The sequence below is a fragment of the Oratosquilla oratoria genome, chromosome 30 (genome assembly GCF_046742065.1).
Source record: "Oratosquilla oratoria isolate Oo_2021 chromosome 30, ASM4674206v1, whole genome shotgun sequence".
Lineage (NCBI taxonomy): Eukaryota > Metazoa > Arthropoda > Malacostraca > Stomatopoda > Squillidae > Oratosquilla > Oratosquilla oratoria.
Window position 1 is genome coordinate 11,772,047 of NC_134806.1, and position 25,095 is coordinate 11,797,141.

The 25,095-nt window shown below is 40.2% G+C and overlaps 1 protein-coding gene across 24 annotated transcripts in view; it reads right to left on the bottom strand.

Annotated features, from left to right (window-relative positions):
- Positions 1 to 25,095, bottom strand: part of Cadps (calcium-dependent secretion activator 1) — a 1,142,346-nt gene that overhangs the window by 704,617 nt on the left and 412,634 nt on the right. For 22 of the 24 annotated variants that reach the window (XM_076212572.1, XM_076212575.1, XM_076212566.1 and 19 more), the window contains one exon: positions 300 to 426. In XM_076212572.1, coding sequence (XP_076068687.1) covers positions 300 to 426 — 127 coding nt within the window. The remainder of the gene's footprint in view (positions 1 to 299; positions 427 to 25,095) is intronic. The other 2 variants (XM_076212568.1, XM_076212580.1) reach the window with 1 other exon arrangement.

The following is a 25,095-nucleotide window of genomic DNA, read 5'->3' on the forward strand; positions in this document are numbered from 1 at the left end:
TTTCGTGTATGTGCGCGGACGTGCGTGCGTAATATCTGTATGCCTACGCCCGCATATAATCATTCACTTAAACGTAATTCTACTCGTGTATTGGGCATGGGAGCTGCAGCCCAAAATGAACTTTGTTTTCTATTGTTTTCTATTGTTGTTTTTTTCATAAAGCTCTGAATGTAGAAGAGGATAAAGTTTTCTTAAATACCTCCCTTATGTAAATATATAGACTTGCATATATGCTTTTTTTTATATTAACCAAAAGCCTTTTCAAGACATTTGGAAAAAATGGGGAAGCAAACACTCACCACGGGGTCCTCCTGGGTAACGGTCTTGTCGCTCATCACCGAGGGCGAGGGGGAGGTGGGCCTCGGGAGGGAGTTCCCCCGAGAACCCACCGTGTCCACACTCAGCGTGCTCGCGGGGGAAACGCTTCTGAAGGCGACGAGAACGACGTCGATGGATCCGGAAAGTCGAGTCGCGGCAGCGTCGTCGTCGTCGTATGCAGGAGCGGCGGCGGGAACCGGGCAGCAGCGGGAGACGTGTTCCCAGGAAGGCAGCAGCAGGTTGCAGGCGTGGGGGGAGGACAAGAAAGAGAAACCGATACGTTAGTCACCCATTTAGCAACTTAACATTAACATTGATATTAATAATATTATAATAATAATGATGATACTACTACTACTACTAATAATAATAATAATAATAATAAAAATAATAATAGTAATAATAATAATAATAAATAAAAATAAATGATAATAAATAGTAATAACAATTTATCATAAAAACAAATTAAACATCTTTCAGTGAAACAAAACATTACTTTGTGGAGAATTATCCTTTATAAACAAAACGAAGTACCATAACTCCGTAGTGCGTACTGTGCATTCAACCAGTCACCAACGCAATACAAGGAATTCTATGTCTAAACACATGCAAATTATATCATATTTTGTACACAAAGAATGTTTATTTGCATAAGTTGATTTCACATTTTTCGAGGATTCACATGGTTAAATTTAACGAGAATGGAAAGAAAAACAGAAGGCTTTTTAAGATGTTGAAAGGTAAACTGTGCATTTCTGGGCCCATTCTTGACGCTGGTAATTGGAAGAAAGTGGAAGAAATGGAACACGGAAAATCTGTTTATAGCTTTAGTACGGTTTACTTCATACAGATGCACTCCTGTAAACCAGTCGAACATATATATATATATATATATATATATATATATATGTATATGTGTGTGTGTGTGTGTGTGTGTGTGTGGGTGTATTTTCCATACATACATACATGTGTATATATATATATATATATATATATATATATATATATATATATGTGTGTGTGTGTGTGTGTGTGTGTGTGTGTGTGTGTGTGTGTGTGTGTGTGTGTGTGTGTGTGTGTGTGTGTGTGTGTGTGTGTGTGTGTGCGTGTGTGTATGTGCATGCATTGGTGTTAGTTTCCGTAATTTTGTAACACCTTGATACATTTATTCCCCCCCCCAAAGAAAACAAATGTTATACTAACGGTTGTTGAAATACTGTCTAGTATGTGATGAAAAAAAAAATTCTTTAAGATATTTCAAATATATATATTCATATAGATCATACATAAAGAACGCTGTCTATATAGCTTTAGGGATTTTATATATACTTGAGACAAAACAGTACTTTTTCTTTCAAAGTTTGTCAAAAGTTTGTTTAAAGTTCGTATTGCATACTTAGCATTGCATAGCAAGACAAATTTTTAATCAAAATGAATTTATTTTGTTACTGTATTTGATTTTACATTGATAAATTTCTAATATCGCAGTTATCAAACATATTTTTTTACACCTTCAACAAACGTTTGCTAAAAGTACAAAACCACTGATTTCTGGGGAGGGGGGACAGCCTCAATCATTTGTTTAGCTTTTGATGTCAGAGACTACGACTCTGAACCATACATCAAACTTGGTATTACAACTTTGTTTTCGGCGGATAGAAAGCTATCTCTGTGCAATGGGAAAAAGCTATCTAACATTGTTGTTGTCCTGGGTTATTTTGATATTCCTTTTTATTTTATGTAAGTTGTCTTCATCAATATTCACACCCAAGCATGTAAAATTTTCTACTTGATTTAGTTGGTGTCCCCTATCTATATGTCACGTCACAATCAGTTGAAGGGGGGGGGATAATAAAGCTCAAAAGCGATCCTCATTTCTTCTTGAGGGGGGATTCGTCTCAAATCAGAAAAAGAATTCTGTGTAACTCTGGTCCGTAGGGATGCCGCTAAAGTCCCTAAAATAAATAATCCTCTTTAAGAACATCATGCTTGAGTGTACATCTTTCTCTGTACATTATTATTCTGATGGTATCATTCTACATCTCCACGTCATTGTATAGAGCTCCTTTAACTCCATTGTTTTGGAGAGATCGCTGCAGAATACCTGATGTAGGATATTTCCACCATACCTGATAAAGCAAAGAAAACTTAGTTTCTTCCGTTCCCACTCAGCTTCTTCATCTCTTCCCCCAACACAAGCCTCCACAGTTAATTCCTTTTCTTCAATGTCGTACAACTTTATTCTTTTGAGACTAAACAGTCTCGATCTAAAGTTCATTAGTAAATTTAAAACAAAAACTGGTATATAGAGGATTGCTAGAATTGCCTAAGTGAGGTTAAGTGTTTTGTACCGCCTTCAAACTTTTCTTGTTCCATTTCAGCTGATGACCGTAACTAAGGGACTCGTTCGAACTTCTATGGTGTACGCATCTCATTTCTGGGGTGTCTTGCTTCATTCGGCGTTTCTGAGCAATATCGAATTCAAGTCTGTCCGAGAGTTAGAGCGTCGCTACTTGCGGCGGAAGTCGAGGTGAGGGCAGTTCAAACCCTCCTGCCAGCGAATTAGACCAAGAACAAGGTTCATTAAAATCCACGCTGCAAAGACCTCTGTAAGGGGCACCGTCCTAGCCTCCTGATACAAGGAGTTTTGCGACGTTAAACAGAATCAAACGGAATCAGGACCGAATCTTTCCTCAATGACAGCCTTCAGCCTCACCCAGTCCGCCACGCTTTTACTCACTACCTCTTCTCTATCACCGTTCTCACGGTTACTGTTCTTGCGCATCTCCCCTCCTGAGGAGGCCACGCACCATTAGGTTTTCTGAAACGCTTCACCCCTTTTCTGTGCAATTACTTTTCGCAAGAGTCAACCATTATACCCTGTCTTTCTCTCCTTTCACCAAGATACTCTGGAATTCTCCTCTCCCCCTTGATAGCTTTCCACATGTTCATGACTTAAACACATCCTCTGTACTCTGGTACTTGAACTCGCATCCTCTTTATTCTCCTCGTCCATTTCAGTTTTGGTTCCATGTGGGAAAATTGACAAACCCGTTGGCTCTGTACTTCCTTTCCTTGGTTGTAGTAAGGTTTATCTTCATGATAAAGGGAATCCCATGAAAAGTATAGATTCCAGTAGTCAATTAGCCAATACACACATACATACATATATACGTAAATACACACACACACACACACACACACACACACACACACAGATACACATACACACGCACATACACACATACACACAAACACACACATATATACACACACAGACACAGACAGATAGACACACACACACACACACACATATATATATATATATATACATATGTGTGTGTGTGTGTGTGTGTGTGTGTGTGTGTGTGTGTGTGTGTGTGTGTGTGTGTGTGTGTGTGTGTGTGTGTGTGTGTGTGTGTGTGTGTGTGTGTCCGTGTTGATTCTATTCTTCTTTCCTCCTCTGCCCAGAGAATACCGTATACTATCCCCACTGCACCGAGGGAGAATAGAGGTTGAAGGGGAAACGGAATAAATTTCTTGCCGCATCGAAAGTATTTCCAGTGAAAGCATCCGTATTACTCTAATGGAGTCATTGGGAAAATTCCCTCACCTCGCCTGTTCACATTTCTTAAGGGAATCCTGACCTAACCTAATCTTACCAAGCTTTACCATCTGCTTCAAGAAAAGAGTCCCTCTCCATACCATAGTCGGTGAGTTCGTTTCCCAAGAGAAGCTGAGGCCCTGGTTTATGAGACGGTTGGATGCCAAAGGAGCGGGGATACTTATGTTCAGAGCCAATATTTAGAAGAAAAACAGAAATTGGTGAAGGAAATGGCACTAACTCTTTGAACGCAGTAGCACTGCAATGTTTTATTCAGCACATGTGTGACCCTGGATGGATGTTTTTTGGTTAACCAAACATCAATCAATCTAGGGCCTTACTCTCGTTAAATTGAGTCTTATAGTTCTAACCAGAATAAAATCTTATGCCACCGTACTGAGACAATTAAAGGGTGGGGAGGGGGGTGAAGAACCAAAGAATTTGTCGCCAAAAAATCTTAAAGTCATAAACTCTGAAGAAAAGGATATCGAGGCAAAGACCCAACTGGAGACTTCAGCCTTTTGAAATCAAAAGAAGTCGAAACATCGGTGAAAACGACAAAGTACCGGAGGGGATTGGGAGCAGACTGGCTTCGTTTTAAAGTGAAATGGTAAAAGCACTTAAGCGTGCTTTATGAAGACGCAGAAGTCGGTATCTTAAAACACATTCAGCAGAAGAAAACGATACCCATGCGGTTGTAAATGTCAATTCTGTACAGCAATTCAGAACCCAAGAGGGCATTGTTAAAAGGGCATCATGTCATAAAGCTATTTCCTTCATTTCCCCTAGTCCCCTGCTCCATACTGCACTGCTGCACAAGAGTCAAGGCTCCTCGACATAGATCCGTAGTCTAGAAACACATCGGGTACCCGGCGGCATAGCAACAAGGACGCACGATAACTTTAACGTCGTGTTGGCAATGTCTATGATAAACCAATTGTTCCTTCGTCGAATTATACTCGAGATATCACATTTGGTAGATACAGATACACACACACACACACACACACACACACACACACACACACACACACACACACACACACACACACACACACACACACACACACACACACACACACACACACACACACACACACACACACACACACACACACACACACACACACACACACACACACACACACACACACCACAGCGTCGCTTTGTGTAAGTCGTCGCTTTACAACAGGAACGATTTCCGCGCCGCTGAAATTACGGAAATGTAATGAATGTGCAGCATTGCTTAGCCCAAGGTCTTGGCTTAGCCCATGGCATCTGTCGCCCAGGGACTGCGCGTCTACTGGGCAGTTCCCCTGTATGCTACTTGGCATCGCAAATGGCAAATATTGCATGATCACTATGTGATTGTTTACCAAAAGTGATGTCACTGTACGACACATCCCACGCCGAAAAATCCGAATCACTATTTCTTCAAAAACTTAAACATTTTTATCGCTTAGTATTATTTTTTAACAGATAGGACACGTCAGGCTTCCTTTGCTGTAAGTGAACATGAGGTCCCACCACTATGTCAACGCTGTGTGCCATCAGCCCAAACACGTTCTCCATTTTACATTCATTTTCTCTCACCTCTTCCCTGTCTCGGTTACCACCACCACCACCACCATCACCACCACGACCCCTATCATTACCAGTAATACCACCACCACAACTACCATCTCTAGAGCCACCATATCTACCTACCTCAGTCTCGCAATAACTTGTGCCACAACTACTAACACTTGTGGTACCAGTAAACATCACTACCATCATCACCACTACCAATCCCACCACTTATTACTGCGACTGCCTACTGTTATCTAAATCACATCACAATTGTCACTAATACCATTGCCATTACCAACAACACCTGCCACAGCTTTACCACCAAGACCAACGCCACCACCGTTACCCCCTCCACCTACCACCACCACCACCACTTCCTCTTCCACTCGACACGTCTCATCAGCAGATAGCAAGGCACTCATCTTTCCTGCCTCGTCTGGGTTCACCCAAAGGCACTGTTTCCTACTCCACCTCCCACCCGCCCTCCTTATCTCCTTCCCTTCTCCTCCTGTTCCACCTTTCCATCCGCGCCAGGAGGAGGCATCTTGCCGCAGAGCTCGGCTGTCGACTCAACGAGACGCGTAAAACAGACCTTTGTCGTCGTCGTTGTTGTCGTCATCGTCGACGACTCGAACACAACGTCGGTGGCATGGTCGCGCACACAGCAAACGTCAGAAATCGACATCCTACGTAATGTGTGTACTTCGTGGCCGGTGAGGAGAATGAGGGTGGGGGAGGGGGAGGAGGGGGGAAGAGGAGGAGGACGAGGAGCGGCAAGCTGGAGGTTGTAGCTTTTCAGAACTCCGACAGAGAGGTTGCGTGGCAAAAAAAGAACAATACCTGAAGAAAAAAGGCCGGAAGAGATTAGAACACTGGAAAAATAAAACCACGAAGGAGAAAGAGAAACATGAGAGGAACGTAAGCAGGCGAATGCAAATTAAAGGCTGCAGGAAGGTTGAGAGAAAAGAGTACGGAGGACTGGAGATGGAAAAACCACCGACGAAGTAAAAGGTGACGTTGTGTGACACAAGAGGAAGGAGAGGAAGGAGATTGGAGGGAGAAGTAGATAGAATTTAACAAAGGTTCTTCAGTAGTGAGGGGCAAAATGGGGTCTCGATCAATGTAGGCCTCGTTTCATTTAGTCTGCAAGGCTTAATAGGGACTCCCTCTGGGGAGAACGTCATCATCCCAACGGGACCGATAACGGCGTTATCACACTGAGCTATTTTTCCTCCGACTGTTAGAGCAGATTTGCAGTCCGCAGCCTTCGGGAAGGAACCTAATATGCTGAAGGAAAATAAATTTTCTCCGGCACATCAAATAACTTTCTATGTAAATGGTTAAGAAAGCAAAATCGTCGACTCGCACTGATCACTCTCAAGTCGACTTCATATATTCATTCTTGCTCCTACCAGGCGACTTCATTCAGTTGAGGGAAGACGTAAAAGAAAAATATTTGGAAAACGGGAGGGGGAAAGGACAACAACGTAGAGTAAATAAAGTAAAGGAGAATTTGAGAAATGAAGAACTGGAACACAGAAAAGAATAAAGAACAGAGGAGGAAGAGAGCAAAGGAGGGGCCGGAGAGACAAAAGCATGAAAACAAAGAAATATGTAGGACACGAAGAAGAGAAATGGCACAGAGACAATAAAATGAAGGGAACTGGGAGATAAGAAGAGAAGTGGTGGAAAATGAAAAGGGGGAGAGAAATGAAAGGTAGGAAGGAAATGAGATTAGCCCACTGGCTGCGAGGAAGCTTTATCTCGATGATAAAAGGGTTAACCGAAACAGGATTAACTCTTCTACTTCGCAAACGGGTTTTTCTCCTTAAAATGAATGATATCACCCCGCGGCAGACATGTTGAATCTACAAGTTAATATAAAAAATCAAGTGATTTGTATCAAAGTGGGAATGGTATGTTTTGGTCAACGAGAGAAAGAGGAAAGGTTGGAAGAGAGGAGAGGGAGGAGGAGGAGGAGGAGGAGGAGGAGGAGGAGGAGGAGGAGGAGGAGGAGGAGGTGTTATAAAAACACGCACGGGGGAGAAAATGGGGGAAGAAAGTAGGACACGGCCATTGAGGAGAGGAAATTATAATAAATTGCGACGGCGACACTAGGGCGAAGGGAGAAGGTGAGATGTGTAGTATGAGTAGGAGAAGAAGGAAAAGGAGGAGGAGGAGGAGGAGGAGGAGGAGGAGGAGGAGGAGGAGGAAGAGGAGGAGGAGGAGGAGGAGGAGGAGGAGGAGGAGGAGGAGGAGGAGGAGGAGGAGGAGGAGGAGGAGGAGGAGGAGGAGGAGGACGAGGAGGAGGAATGGTTAAGCGAGGCACCACCGGATGGGAGTAGGCTTTACAACCAAAGCTAACGATCTAGTTAGTGAAGAACGAGCATAATTTCTTTTCTAGAACCATTAGAGGAGACGATGCCGCTAGAAACCAGATGCTTTCTCCCCGAGACCTTGAATACGCGGAGGTAATTGACAAAAGTTGTTGGGTAGTTAACCTAGTTAAGGAATGATTACGAGGTAATGATGTTAATGCGGGCAGTAACCAGCCTTTCGAGTTTGTTCTTAAATAACAGAAATTATGTGATTCCTTAGGCACAGTGAATCATGAAAATTCGAGGTAGCCTGCGTGTTCGCTCTGGTTTTGTTCTGATTTCAGTTTATGATGACGTGGCCATAGTGATGTTACTGTTTCTACATAATAATAGTGCGGTTAAGAAGCGGTTACACATCCGACACTTGTTGTGTCAACTAAAATTTAACGACATCTTAATCGCGTTATGATTTGACTCAAAACATGGTCGTTATGCATCAACGATAACTGCAGTAAAAATATATCGGATTAAATCTCCTTGGGTAGAGAGGCTTCACCATCATGTTCTGGTTGATGGATTTATTGAAATATCATCTCGAAGACTCTGGAGCAAAATGAGTTTTGGTGATGATTCGTTTTAACGTCACGAACTCCCTTTATCAGGAGGTATGGACGGTGCCCCTTACAGAGGACTTTGTAGCGTGGAATTTGACGTACCACGCCCTTGGTCCAACTCGCTGGCGGCAAAGATCGAACTGCCATTTCCTCGACCTCCGCCGCATGTAGAGACGCTCGAACCCGTTCGGCCAGTGAGTTTTACCTGAAGGAGAGGCTCTCCGTCGTGAAATGCTGTTCTTAGAAAAAAGTGTTTTAGAAAGTATTAACGGGTCCAGAGTAAGAAGTTGTGTGGGGGGAGGATATTAATGAATAATTTGAGCAAAACTTGCCCGAAGAATGGCTCTAAAACAAAAACAGTTTCAGTTAATTTTGTTCTGAATTATGTATTGGCATACTTACACGCTTCTGCGCGTACACCCTCATGCACGTAGACATGCAAACGTACGTACATGCATGCATACATGATTTGTGTACGTAGTATTCAGGTATATACATCTATTCACACATGTATACAAACGAACATATTCGTATATATGAGTGCATACACGTATAAATAAATTCACGTATATATGCATGAAGCTACACATACATATATCCATACACATCAAATACATACGAATACCATCTATTCTATTTTATATACCAGGATATTTTCCCCTTATTAGGGAGGTAGCCAAGTCAAAGGCATGTACCCAGTCCCACCCCTGCCACTCTCCCCCCACCACCCTTTCATCTTAACTCCTTATGGATGACGGGTCATCTTTGTATCACTCCCACTGCCCTGGGTCATAAGCAATGTAGCATCACACAGCACGTCCACAGCAAGGGCGCTCCACTTAATCGGGGACCCCTCTTTCTCCGTCCCCTCATGCAGAAAAAGAGAAGACGGGGAGAAACCCCCTTCGGGCTGTGTCAAATATCATTCACACATCAGCACCGCCTACCCATGTCCCCCCTCCCCTCAGCTTCCTTGCATAACAGTATCATCTATACCCAGTCACTCTCCACTCATCCTATTTCCTGCCTTCTGCCTTCCTTGCTCAACAGAGATTCTTCTTTTGCTCAACGCTCCCTTCACCCCATCCATTTACACACACAATGGAGAGGTGAGAGGTGGAAATGTGTAAGGAACCTATTCATTTTGAAGTGTTACTAAGTTCTCGAAAGTGTGAACAGAAGAGCGGAAGGAACTGTTTCCTCGGATGGATGATTCCAACTTATAGTGAGATGATAAAAAGGAGGAAGGAACCAGATGGTGCTGTAACAAGTTTACCTTTTGTTTTTTCTCTCTCCTCCCCTCTCTCTTTCTACCCCTCTCTCTGTGTAAACACATCGCGTAAAATACTCTTACTATAACGTAAAGGCAGTTGTTCTTCTTCTTGTCTTGCCTTTCTTTCTGGTTTCTTTCTCAAAGTTGGCTCCAACTGACGACTTCCAGAGTCGCTTATCACGAGAAGCTTCCGACTCTGTGCCGTACAGTCGCATAGAAAAGTATTTTTATTCAGAGCTCTCAAGGGGTTGCGGACAGTTAGAATACGACTGATATCCCCAGAAGGGTTAGTTTTTCTGATCTAATATATGGTAAAGGCGCTGTAGCCCTTTTTTCATTTCCTTGTTATTACTTGTCGACACTCATGGAATAGTTAAGAAGCATCTGTTTTTTTTTAATCCATATCTCCTTCCAAAGGAGAAATCTGATCAGTTGTAACTTCCAGTATTTATCCTCTCTGCTCCCTTTATTAAATTTCTCCACCACCTCCACGACTCCATCTATTTAGCAGAATATTGTACCTAGAGGTAGAAGTGCTACTCATCAATGACGAAACACAGTATTTGGATTGTTATAGCAGAGTGCAATCACAGATAAGAGGTGGATTCGAACCAAGTATCACACAATGTAAGGCGAGAACAAAACCAACGCTCCACCATGGCAAATAGTAACTTCAAGCTGTACATATATTGAATTAGGATTCGTTTTGAACATGTTTATCAAACATTCCGAACTTTTTTCTCTCTCTTTTATTCTATTTTGTCTTCCGTTATATCATGTCACTGATGCCTCGTCAAACAAATTCATATAAAACATAAATTTGAAAATAAGGGCACAACTGTATCCATGCCCATGCCCCTCCATATCTGTAGCCATACCCACACCTACTGTATACCTATATCTGTACCTATACTTCTACCTTTATATTTGCCTATATCTGTATTCCTTTCATGACGCCTCGTACCTTCAACTGAATAAAATCATCTTGTCTATAAAGATTTCAATTGGCCTCTTTCGCTTACTATAACGTAAAGGCAGTTGTTGTTCTTCTTGTCTTACCCTTCTTTCTGGTTTCTTTCTCAAAGTTGGCTCCAACTGACGACTTCCAGAGTCGGTTGATAGCAGAGGCTCTTGTTGAAGAGGTGAGAAATATCTCTGGACAACCTTGAGTCAGTTATCTTGATCAAGAGATTTTATTCAGTCCAAGAGGGGAATTTTCCACATTTCAAAGAATTATGGTCCACTTCGAGTGAAACGTGCTTTGTTCATGTCCCACATTTCTCTCCCTTCCATCCGGGGTTCCTCAGCAGAAAAAAAGTCATAATTACATTTTTGCTTGACCCAGAATAAAGAATACCAGCAGTTACTACATGCCTTCAGTTTTTCACTTAATAAGTTTGAAGATTACATGGATTTTCGCTGGATAGGCAATGATTCTACAATTTGGGCATCATTTTTCACATATTTTATTTCCTTATCTCAACCTAATGTTAGCTATTACACGTACTAATACCGAATATATCAAAAACAGCCAATTTGTGTGTACCGTAGTACGAAAAATGTCCAAACTGGCATTATAATGCCAACCTCCATTGAAATATCGTTTACGTAAATCGCTATACTTCACATTCATTTGGCTAGGTGTATTTGTTTTTGTCGTAGGACGCTACTAGATCATTTCATTGTATCGCCAGTACCTCATCACTGTGCTGTGAATTGGCGCTCGCTTTCAAGATTCTTGAAAGAACGAGCACGTTTTTTCCACCATGCTCTTGCACCATGTGACATAAGAAAAGACAAATGGTTGGAGAGGGTGGTGTAGAGAAAATGCATGATGGCACAGAAGTACTTTATCTTCTAACATTTCGACAGCATTCCTCGGAGAGAATGAGACAAGAATATTAGCAAGTCGCATGAGGACAATGCATATGCAACTTGCTAATATGCTCGTTTCATTCTTTCTGGGGAAGACTGCCGGAATATTAGAGAATAAAGTGCTTCTGCACCATCCTAGAGTTTCTCTACACCAATCTAAACCATTTTGAATCATATGATGTCACCCGTACCAGTGCCACTGGTGTGCCAATGATTTAGTCGAATATCATCTGATTCCACCCGCATTCAAGCGGATAACATTTTCATTTTGTCTAACATCAAACACCTCTGTTCATTCAGAAGGAACTTTCACTCTTCGAAGAGTTAAAGACACGGCGTTGAAGAGGGTTGTTACCTTCAAAGATTACATTCAACTAATGTCAGGCAATCTGATTCATCTGGGAGGAACGTCTATTTTTCACAGGGCTCATTATAGTCAGGAACGTCTTCCAAGACCGAAGGTGTCCATGAAAGGAACACGACTTCAGATACTCTTTCAATGTCGTTCTTGGCACATGAGGCAACCACTCCATCTGGTTCTCGACCTCTATACGAGTACATGCTGAAGCCTAAATGACGTGAAATGTCAGGGACCACACCCGAAGATGGGTGTCGAGGTGCGTCGAGAGTGACTGCTTCTTCAACTGGGGCTGCCAACATCATTAATTTCCGCACCAACCACTAATTAAGACCGCCTCAATGATGGCCGCTTTTTCGGTCCTGCCTTTCTTCCATTTTCCTTCATCAGGAACCAGCTGGTGAGATTAAACGAAGCTGGTAGCTCGTCCTTGAGATCTTCCCTTCCTTTGAAATCTTCTCTCACCAAATTCCTCGTAAATAACTTGACATTGAGATGGCAAATAATTTTATTGCTACACTTATGTCTACCACCTGGATGTGCTTAACTATTTGCCTCGTGACTAGGCGGGACAAGGCCCGATCCATACCAGCTACTGTTGGTTTCTGCTTGCACTGGCTTTCCCAGTACACAGGGGTAGGGTAGCATGTCATGGTCAAGTCGTTACATGTATAGGATGATGCTATTTACAATCTTATACATTTCAAAACTAGAAGCACACGAAAAAGGAAAACCCTTGTCACGGCAGTTGCGCACGCCGATTATGTAAAAAAAAAGAAATAATAAAAAAGAAAGAGAGAGAGAGAGAGAGAGAGAGAGAGAGAGAGAGAGAGAGAGAGAGAGAGAGAGAGAGAGAGAGAGAGAAAGAGAGAGAGAGAGAGAGAGAGAGAGAGAGAGAGAGAGAGAAAGTATGTAAAGGCGGCAGTCAGTAGTCTACCTAGATTCTTATGGAGTTAGATCAACTCCAAGTTGGAGACTTGAAGCTCCTTTAGCCCAGTTGGTAAGTTATTCACTTGATGTCAAGCGAGGCTTCATTCGAATCCCGGGGTGAATGTTGGAAATTATTTGTATCCTATTCGCGGCTACAAGCAATTCACTTCAGGTACAAATTTCATTGTTTTTAATTTCAATAAGACGTTGGCCGCACTTCACTACTCCCAAGAGAAAAAAACATCCATAAATTATTGCGTAAAGTAGTTAACAAGCAAATAAGCCAAGGAACACGTCCGAAAGCATAACCTCCTTGTCGGAGGTGAGTAATGTCCCCATTCCTAGTCACACATTAGCAACCACACTGCGACGTGGCTAGAAATGTGTCTGCCAGGCTTGCAAACGCGTTGCCATCATGCAAATACCACCATCGTAGCAATTTGACTAAGAAATATGGCCAATCTTCTCTCGGGCGGTTCTGGCCCGCTGAAGGAAGGACATGGGTAAGAATACAAATGTATCCTTTCCTTTGAGTTAAACCATACTAAGCCCCACACACACACACACCGTCCCCTCGTCATTGTTGTTACCGACTTGAACATTTGTTCTAGCCATCGCTAGGCGATTTCATTCGGCCAAGAGAGCTCCTGTGTATCATTCTTAAAGACCTATAAGTTCCTTTAAGAATATACAAATATAAGTATGGGGGAGACCATAGGGCCTACACTAGCCAATTCCATGCCCATTACCTCATATCATTCCTATCCATAAAGTTATCTAATCTTCTCTTAAAACAAACAACTGTTCCAATGCTCACTGCAAGGCTAAGTCTATGCCATTTGTTAACCATTCTGCTGGTAAACCAGTTCTTGCCCATTTCCTTCTCAAATCTTTGATTTTGATAACATCGTCAAGACTTAGCGAGAATAAAAGTGACAAACTCTTCCTTTCTGGAAGTTATTTTCTAATTCATTGTGTGTGTGTGTGTGTGTGTGTGTGTGTGTGTGTGTGTGTGTGTGTGTGTGTGTGTGTGTGTGTGTGTGTGTGTGTACGTGTGTGTGTGTGTGTGTGTGTGTGTGTGTGTGTGTACGTGTGTGAGTGTACGTGTGTGTGTGTGTGTGTGTGTGTGTGTGTGTGTGTGTGTGTGTGTGTGTGTGTGTGTGTGTGTGTGTGTGTGTGTGTGTGTGTGTGTGTGTGTGTGTGTGTGTGTGTGTGTGTGTGTGTGTGTGTGTGTGTGTGTGTGTGTGTGTGTGTGTGTGTGTGTGTGTGTGTGTGTGTGTGTGTGTGTGTGTGTGTGTGTGTGTCTTGCTCTCTACGGCCAGACTAATTCTTTCATCTCCACGGCACCATCACCCCTACTTTTAGCAGAGATGAGTGTCCTAAATCATGTCAATTAATCCCTTTCGTACTGACTGGCACTTCTCCTGTCAGAGCCAAGTTCTATTCATCTCCGTATCACCCCATGGTTCTTTCACTTTGGTCTCCTTCCCGTCAGGCTATTGATCTCCGTGGCACTCTCTCTCAGTCACAAAGGGATTGATGAATGTGCAAATCTACAGAAAGTCCATAAGGGTCAATCCATACGGGACTTGTTCAGAGCGATCACCCATAGTTTGTTTCAACTGAATTGATGGAAATATTACTCCTTGATATGTATTAGTCCATTTCTCTCAATGGCTCTTATCCAACGCTCTTGTTGTTACTACGTGTCCTTTACCAGGAATTCTGCTTAATTTATTATAGAAATATTTTATAAGTACTCTGTCCAGTAAACACATCTCATAGAAGAGGGTATTAACATAAATCTTCATACCCAACTTCCAGACACTTCCGTTTACCATTTCAGGATCCACTAATAACCTGAAGAGGAATTTCAGGGCGCATCCTTCCTCTGCAAGAAAACAAGTTATGCAAATACTTCTTGGCCAGGATAAATGCAGGTCACAACTACTCGCTTCCTGGGATAAATTCCTGACCTTTTTCTATGCATGTGCAAATTTTATACTATCTGCCTGGAATTCTTACGACATGCCTTGCTTGCCTTTTTACTTTATTTTTTTATTTTATTTTTATTTTTTTTGTCTGTACACCCTGCTCGCATTTCTGTCTGTCTGGTTTTATACCTGTCTGATTATCTACTTGTTTGGCTGTTTCTACTTACCTACATCCTTGTCTGCCTGTTTCGTCTACCACCTGCTTACCCGTGTCTCTGTGTATCTTCTTGTCTTTCTACCTTCTTCCTTGCTTGTTCTATTCATCTGTCTGCCTGCCTGTCTGTCAATCTGTGTATATTCCTCTCTGTTTTCCTGCCTGTCTTTCGGTCTACTTGCCTTACTGTCAGCCTACCTGCCAACCTACTTCCCTGTCTGCCTGTATATAACGTCTCTTTGCCTGTTTACCCATCCATCTCCTCTTGGAGAGCCTTGTCCTTAGCCACCGAGCACCTACTATGCATATTTTACCACACCGTGTGAAGCGCGCACACTCGTTCCCCATTCCAGACTAATTGGTATGTAACACGGCGGAGGGGGCAAGATGCATTCACCTCCCTCCCTCCCTCCCTCCCTCTTTCTGACCCCAACGCCTCAGACACCAGCGGGAGTCTAAGTGACTTTTTCCAAGTCATCCTCTTTTTATACGCGGTACTTCCATCAGCAGAATAAAATTTCTTGTCCTTGGCTAGAGCAAAATCCGTAAAGAGAGTTACCGTTCTCAAGTCTGAATAAAATCGACTGACAACTATCAAAATATAATTTTCAAGAGATGTCAGCGTAGAAAAGGCTTTAAGCAATGAATTATTATTATATGTCTGATGTGTTACTGCTCTCCAGGATTTTTTTTTCTAGGATATTTTTGAGAACCGTTTTCTTTTAGTAAAATGGCAAGTGCTATACTTTCTACTAAAGAGTACATCTATCTGTCTGTCTATATAACAAGAAGCTTCTTACCCCTTGTAAGAGAGGTAGCCAATCAAGGAATGGACTTTCACACACCCATATAGAATATAAAGGATCGGAAAATGTCCCTGATAGACGTTTCATCTAATCAAACAGTCATGAAATGTCGATAAATGTCGGGGTTATTATAGACCAAATCATTTCTTATTCATAGACAACAACTCACCTTTTCAAGAAATGCTCAGCTACAATACACAAGATATAATGATAATGGAAGAGCTAATTTTGTTTAAACATTAAATGAACAATAGTATCATACAATATTGTATAGATCTTCTTAGAAACATTTCTTGGTAATATGGTATAGAAGTTTCAAAAATATATTAGTTTTGAAAGTATCTAAGTTATCAATAACCATCTGAGAAGGAATGATGAATTAAGTAGAGTAGATGGTATTGCTTAGGGCAGTCCCAATATTTCTCCCGCGTCGAGCGGAAGATCTTGTACTATTACCTTGTTATGACAACATGATTGATCTACGTTTAGAGAACTGAAGCCAACGTCACTGCCAAGCCTTTTTTAAAACGACATCTTGCCGTGTCACCATTCCGTGAAATCATGGAATAAATCAAAGACACAGACTAGGTTATGGGGTGTACTTTGAGACTTTATGCCAGCTCTGACGAACACTTTCTGTTATGAAAATGTAGAGCTTTATCTAGTTTTCAAGTGAATTTTTTTTTAGTTACTGGTCTTTGTATATATAACATCTACCGATAATTTGAGTAAGTATAGCCAATGAAGTTAATGAATTTCTGCTTTTTTGATGGAAGAAAGCGTTCTCTAAGGTTGGTGAAAGGTTTTATATATCAGTTGACACGTAAGCGACATGACGTCATTCAGCTGACATGACATCGCCACCGCCAACTTGCGTGACTCCAAAGACCTGAAGTATACATGACCCACTCAAAATTGAGGTTAGTTATTGATCTACTAAATAACTTGATCAGTACAGAGAGCTGAAGTGTATTAAAAATTATGCAGGCGCGCTAAGTGAATTACTGAAATGACAAATGGCATTAGCTTAATATTCAATACTTCACTCTACCCTTGCAATCAACCTATTTGCTAACTGGTACAAGATTGCATGTACGTTTGGGAACCGTTGCATTTACCATATTATTCCATGATAGTTGATGGTTTATTATGGTGGTTAGTCGCACTAAACTTGAAATAAAATGAATTTCGAAAGTTTCGTATATATATTACTTCGTAATAATCATAATGTATTTCTAATACTATTGGATTTTCATTTTTCTATCTTATAATGCTACTGATGTGATTTTATTTTTGCATGATGCGCTAGTCATGTTTTAATAAGCGATATTTTTTCTGCTCTATTTTATCACACAACGGAATATGAAGCATTAGATAGTTAAACAGCATTTTATAAGATTTTTATCATAATTGTTTGCAAGGAGTCATGATGCTGGAAGGTAATATATTTAGCAAATATAAAAGCAAACTTCTGGAGGAGCAGCAGAACTTATTCGGTTTTTTAAATATAATTTTCACGATATATATATTTCAAAGTGAATTGAACTACATGGAGTACAAATGCATTAAAGTCGTAATTTTAGATTTGTGGAGCAAATGCGTACACGACGAAGTTTTTTGGAATAATTTGTCACAACACAAAAATGAGGTCGTAGCTCCTTAATAGCTACAAGGAACGAACGTGTTCTCATATATTTTTCTCAAGAAAAAAATACATAAATTAGTGGGAGAGCTATTTAGTTTCCTTGGTCTATACCAGTGACAAATTAATGTTGTTATATGTAATAAAGCTACTCTTATTTTGTAATTTCCAAAGATTTGTATAACTTAGTGAAAAACCAACAAATGAAAAAGTCATATTTCTGATTCAGTAGCTGAGCACATTTAATTATAAAGATATGCAATAAATTAAACATGCTGTGCTGGATGTGTGACGCCAATGGTACGAGATTACTTTGGTGACGAAAAAAAATCAAGCGTCACGGATCAGTTCCTAATCCTTTTAATTTAATTATCTATTTTTGTTTACCCGTTAAAATTATCAATTCACTTTTCCGCCCTTTACTCGTAAAAGGTATTTTAGAAGATATATGAATTTTATTACATAAAGATATAGAACAGAATTCGTCTCAAGTGAAGACAAATTACCTACTGATCAAATGCTAATAAAAATCCATTCACTCAGTCCTGATCTGGGTAAAGCATAGACCATAAAATTTAACATTTGAGAATATGTTGAAAGCAAAAATCCACGCCTTAGCAATATAGTAATACAAAACAACTAGTTGAAAACATCTTTGGCTGAAGAAAGCCTCATATTGATTGTCAATACTAAATAGAAAATTTATTGAACAAGTGAAGAAAATGTTTGCTCATTTTCAATTTAAATTGGTCGACTCCACTTTTTTTTTTTTCATAACTTCATATATTTTCTTGTATCTTTCTCATATTTTCTTATATTTTTCTCATACATTTCTCATCTGATTTTTCGTTTCATCCATACCGATGGAGATTTATAATTCTATTTTAGTCTCCACTCAGCCATTTCATTCAGCTGATCTCAGCTGTTTCTTGACATCATTACATCATCTTACAACATTATCTTTATTATCTATCACATCCAGTTCCTTCATCTTTCTCGACATGTATACTTCAAAGTATATATATATATATATATATATATATATATATATATATATATATATATATATATATATATATATATATATATATATATATATATATATTTAATTTCTGAAGGGTCTCTCACATTATTTTATATATATATTCATCGTCCTCTTTTCTGGATCTAAGCAATCCATTTTCCTCTTTCTCCTTTCTTCTGTAGATCTTTGTCCTCTTACGAGGACTTTCGTATATGTTTTTTCTGTTGAATTTAGATCTCCTTCTTTCCTCTCAACAGTTCCGACTTCGATTAATCTTGCCCATCTACGAGCATTCTCCTCACCGTCTTTAATTTTCATGTGCCACACACATCCTTCGCACTTTTTAAAGCTATATTCCAAAGCCTGCTGATATTTCAGTATTTCTTTTGCCTTCACCTTGTATTACTTCTGGACTTTTTTTATTCTATATTCATAACTTTCCAGTACATTCTTTTTCAGCTCTCTAATTTGTAACACCTCTCTATGTACTCCCCTCAATCCAAATTTATATCGTCCATATATCGTTTCAGCCTGCGAACTCGGATTGAACCATGCCCTTGGTCCAACTCGTTGGCGGTAAGGTTCGAATTGTTGTCACCTCAACATCCGACAGAAGTAGCGACGCTCCAACCCGTTGTTAATATCCGTCCACGGCTATTTCCGCTATGGTCCTTAGTGTTCTCTACTACCTTTTTCCACACACATGAGCAACAGCAGCTCTACTTTGTTATTTACAACGTAATTTTTATCCCAATTTGTAGCTTTAAGGGAAGATATATAATTTTATGGATAGGGATGACAGGTGGTAAAAGACATGGAACTGCCTACTGTAGGTCTTATGGTATCTTTCAACCTCCTCCGTTCTTATGTTCTTAAACTTGTCCGTCATCTTCCTCACCGTACATGACTCTGAATACCACCTCTCACCAATCCCTTTCATGGCTTTATTCCGTTCTGGTCACAATTCTGTCCTCTATTTCCTTTTTACTTACATGTTTCATGTAGACATTTCATTGCTGTCACCTATCCAATGGACTCACAGCAACTTTGTAACCTGTATTATTTCCTCACAATCTGTCTAACAACATAACCACACTTTTCATAGTTTATATATATATTTTCAATGTTGTCGTCAAACAATGTCTTCCTTGCCTCCCAAATTCTATTTCTTTAGTCCTTGCGCTATGGTTCACCACTTTAGTTGTCCATCCTACTACCGCCAGATGATTTTATTCAGCGTAGGGAAACCCCCTTCAGCAGGGAATGTGTTGATTTCGTCTAATTTATTTCGATCAAGAAAATACATATTCCTTTTCTCACGGTACACGTCCTTTACCCTTTGCTTCTTATAGCTGTACCCTAGTGGCACCAACCTACACGTCCTCAGTCTCCTAATCTCCAGCCTCGTTTCACATTTCTGTGTGCGTTGTGTCGCGCAGCATCACGTGTGTCATATACACAGCTTCGCAATTCGCATACTCGTATTCTGCATCGTACTCCAACAACCAGAACAGGGATTAAATGTCGAAACCATCATCCAACTCTACGTCCAAGAGCACTTCGTCCCGGCCCACACTACACCGAATCCATCCCTCATCCGCACATTCTCATGAGCGCGAGCGTACACTTTGGCATTGTAACGGGTTTTCGCTTTACTCAATCCGTCTCCATACCTACCATCCTTCCTATTCAATAGATAAGCCCCCAAGAGAAACACACACACGCACAAAGGTATGAGCACACATACACACACACACGCATTAACACAAACACACATTATATATATGTGTATATATATATATATATATATATATATATATATATATATATATATATATATATATATATAACGTAATTGGAGTAGAAAACACAGGAGTCTTAGTCTGAGTTTATTCCTGACTAGTTTCGCAGGTATGCTTACTCAAAAAGCATACCTGCGAAACTAGTCAGAATAAACTCAGACTAAGACTCCTGTGCTTCCTAGTCCACTTACGTCCTGTCAGAATGTCTCAACATATATATATATATATATATACATATATATATATATATATATATATAATGTGTGTGTGTGTGTTAGTGCGTGTGTGTGTTTTAGTGCGTGTGTGTGTATGTGTGCTCATACCTATGTGCGTGTGTGTGTGTTTCTCTTGGGGGCTTATCTATTGAATAGGGAGGATGGCATTTATGTGCGTATGTATGTATGCATTTATACAGGTTAATCAATTTTAAGAGAAACAAACGAGGGAGAGCGCTTTCGTGTATTACATCGTCAGTGCGATGTATCTATTTATGTATATATGCATGTATATATGTATCGAAGTAGGTAGGTTAGTAGGTAAGTAGGTAAGTAGATAAATAAAGTAGGCAAGTAAAGTAGTGAGTAGGAAGGAATATAGGAAAATATCAGTCAGTCAGTCCGATGGCTCAGGTCCCTCTTGCAGGAGGCCCACAGCTCCCAGGTAACCGACAGCAGCCATATTTTACTCAAACGAGTAACTGGCTGCGCCCAACCCCGCTATGTGGGGGCTTGGCCTTCCGGCTCCCAGCCCTACGGGCTTCTTGCATTTCATGTCGAAATAATAGGATCTGAGTTCCTCGTTAGCGCTAAAATCATAATTTTTTTAATATAAACGATTTGTATCCAGCCCAATAGTGAGACACAAATCGCTTCTCTTCTTCAGGGTCTATATCTCCATCGTAATCTGTAAGATCCTCAAGACTAAGCTGTTGAGCTGGATTGTTCTTAAACTCTTCCTCTAGGCGCTTAATTTTTCTAAAGAACAACAAAACATTCTTCTTGGTTTCTGACGCCTCATTAGCTTTCTTCTTGCCGAAAGGAGACAAAGAGGATATGTACTTTTCAGGGAATTCAATTCTGTAAATATTAACTCCTGTTTTAAATTCTTATTCTTCCTCACATCACTTAGTGAATATTTTCCTTTGTTATCCAACTCCAAAAATAGCGTTCCCTGCGTTTGTCTTGCGTGGTACCGCCCATGATGTTCGATAACCTTGCAGAGACACACTGGGACTAATCACACAACCGGGCCGGAGGGGACGTGTCCTCTTGAGGGATTTCCGGTTTCCGGTCCAATTACAGAATTTTTTTTATTAGTATCAGGTGCTCCCCTGAGGGCTTCCAAGGGGTTCCACAGGGGCTCCCCAGGAGGTTCCAGAGTGCACCCCAGAGGCTCCGCTGGTGCTCTCCTTGAAGTTCCAGGGGGTTCTTAATGGGCTCCTCGGGAGTTCCTAGAGGGTTCCATAGGGAATCCCCACAGGGATTCTCAGAGGTTCCCTATTGACTATCAAAGGGCTCCCAAAGGGCTCCCCGGGTGTTTCCAGAGGCTTCCCGGGGGGGTTGAGGACGTGTCACTCTCAGCCAGTCAATCATCTCCGTTGCCGTGACGTCAACGCTCTTGACCAATCAGTTGTCTCCGTTTCCGTGACGCCACCAGTCTCTTATACAATCAAGGGCCTACGTTTATCCTTAGAAAACGTTATCATGTTACTGGGCCAACTATACTCGGCGGAACCACCGTTCCGACCATTTCGACAACAAATTCTTTTTTTTTTTTTTTTTTTTTTAGTACATAGATAAGAAATATTTTTGTCGGGGTATGGCTATGGCGGGAAGCATAGGCTTAAGCGTTCAGTGTCTTCTATGTGATGGTTGCATCTGGAGCAGTTTGTGTTTATGACCAGACATATTCTTTGTTGATGTTGTCTTAGGGCTGGATGGTGACCTGAACGCAGTCGTATTGGTGTGGATCTTGTTTCTCTTGGGAGGATTTTTTGTGTGGGGTCAATGTCTGGAGCGGGATGATGGAGAAAGGTGTCTGGTGGTCGTTCTTGAAATGTTTTTCTTGTGATCCGAGTGTGAATGTGTTTTAATATGGATGTGTTGTGTGGTACAAATGGAAGTTGTTGTTGGTTTTGACTTCTATGTATTTCTGGTGCAATATTCTTGTTGCGTTCAATTGATTCTGCTTGTATGATGTAACGAAATGAGTGAGTAGGGTTGAGGTCTCTTGCATAGAACATTGTACTTATCTTTTTATTTTATTATTGTTCTATGGGGAGTATTTTGGTTTGTGTACGTGGGTGTTCTTGTGTGGTTCTGGCGTACTATCATTCTCAGTGCTCTATTTTATACAGCTTACCAGATGTTTATGGTTGTTTTCCTAATTGTGAAAAAACAGTCAAGTATGGTTCTCGACAACTGTGTGTAGCTTGTAATTAGTTTCATTCTTACTTGAGAGTGATTTTAGTATGTTTATTTTTTTGTTGTTGATATTCACCATCAAATCTTTGAAGTATAGACTCAAGGTCATGGGAATATGAAATGTAAGGTCCAGAATATTTGGGAATTCTTCCATTGGAAGTGTTTGGTCATTCAGTTTTATTACTGGTTATTTTTGTATTTTTGTGTGTTTTATTTTTTAATGCCTCCCTAGGGTTAATTGATTACAGAAGTGAGTGAAACAATCCCTTTTCCTTACTGGTTGTAGGGCGAGTCTATTCAGAACCATATAGGCCATAGGGCCTGGAAAACAGACACCAAAAATCAACGGAAATAAATCCTTTTGTTGAACCCTTTGGCTATGCTTCTCTCACACGTGCCAACGAGGAGTCTTGAAAGGATCACACAGATAAATTGTTGATCACCACGATCTTCTAGCCTCTGAAGAAGACACCTGTTTTTCGGCAAAAGATCCTCTTTTCCACACATGACAATCGTGTTCGTCTGTGCCAGTTCCTTCATAGCTTGAACACCATCATCGACTTCACGACTCGGCTGACATACAGTATATGGTATATGTACTTTGGCAAAACATTCTCTTGCTCATACATGTGCTTTATGACGATCGTGTTCGTCTGTATCATTTCTTAGTTTGGATACTTTCATCGATTCCACGACCTGGCTGATACATAAGCTTAAAGCATCGTTGCAGTATGTAGTCACAGTAACGTACCATCGTCATAGGGCACGTAGACTTCCTGGTTATGGATCACTTCCTTCTGAGACGAAATAGAACGACTGATAAGAGCTAGCGGATGCGCCGCTGGGACACCTACGCCTCAATCCTTGCATGGCACTCCACAGACCATCACTTGCTCAAAATAAATAAATAGATAAATAGATAAAATAAATGAATAAATGAATGAATAAAATAAATAAATTAAAACAAATAAATAAATAAATAAATAAATATTAGATAGATGAAATAAAAATTAATATATAAATAAATAAAAAATAAAAATAAAAATGGGAACTTGAATCGCTTCGTACTATATCTTGAACATTTCCAAGTAATCAAAAACCATTTCCCTTTCTATCCCATGAAAAACGAAAACTAAAAGAAAAAGAACTAATACAATGAATACACAAATTCAATCTATATCCTACTTCCCATTACCCTTAATGCTACATTGTTTCACGTACAATTCATTTAGATATTTTGACAAGCAATCTGAACTCGGTGGTACACAAGATACACGGCAGATTTGTTTGTAGATCATTAGTGCAGATACATAAGTGATTGTAAACGAATTCGCTTGTGCAAATTAAAGCATTGTTGAACACACGGTGTGCATTTTGAACGTTCACAAATCTCGCGCACAGATAAAAGTGTGATGCACGCAGAACTGAATCTTTTAACAAATTGGAACACTAATGCACACGGCATACATTTAGGAACGTTTACAAAATGTCTGACACACGAAAAACCACAACACTTTCATTATAAAACACTTACGAAACATTTTGAAATATCTTTCGAGGCGTATATCTCTTCGACTATGGATATGTATATATACGTGTGTGTGTATGTATATTTGACCGGTATGTCTGTCTCTGTCTTTATGTGCATATAAGTGTGTATGTGTGTATGTATGAATTTACGTATGTACAGTATGCATGTACGCATATATTATATACATACGCATATATATATATATATATATATATATATATACAGTAGATATATATATATGTATATATACATATATATATATGTATGTATACATATATATATATACATATATATAAATATATATATTTATATATATATATATATATATATATATATATATATGCATGTATGCAAAATTACCATATGAGAAAAGAAACTTGAAGTCAGTAAGTACTTTCGTATAATTATAACTTGAGGTGATGTAATTATCCTGTGTTAATATTGCAGACTTTGTTTCACGGTGATGTTAAACCCCTGCAAATACTCATTTATGTACGTATATACATACATACATATATATATATATATATATATATATATATATATATATATATATGTGTGTGTGTGTGTGTGTGTGTGTGTGTGTGTGTGTGTGTGTGTGTGTGTGTGTGTGTGTGTGTGTGTGTGTGTGTGTGTGTGTGTGTGTGTGTGTGTGTGTGCATGTATGTGTATGTACGGTTATGTGTTTGCATGTACGTACCTGTCCTCTTGAGACGGAACATGGCGCAATTTTCCTTAAGATCTTATGTATTCATCACCAAAGAACAATTCTCTCATCGCATTTAATATCACCTTCTTGGGAAGCCTTCTCGCCTTTAAATAATTCATTCTGGCCAGCACCAGACGGTTCCGTTCAACTG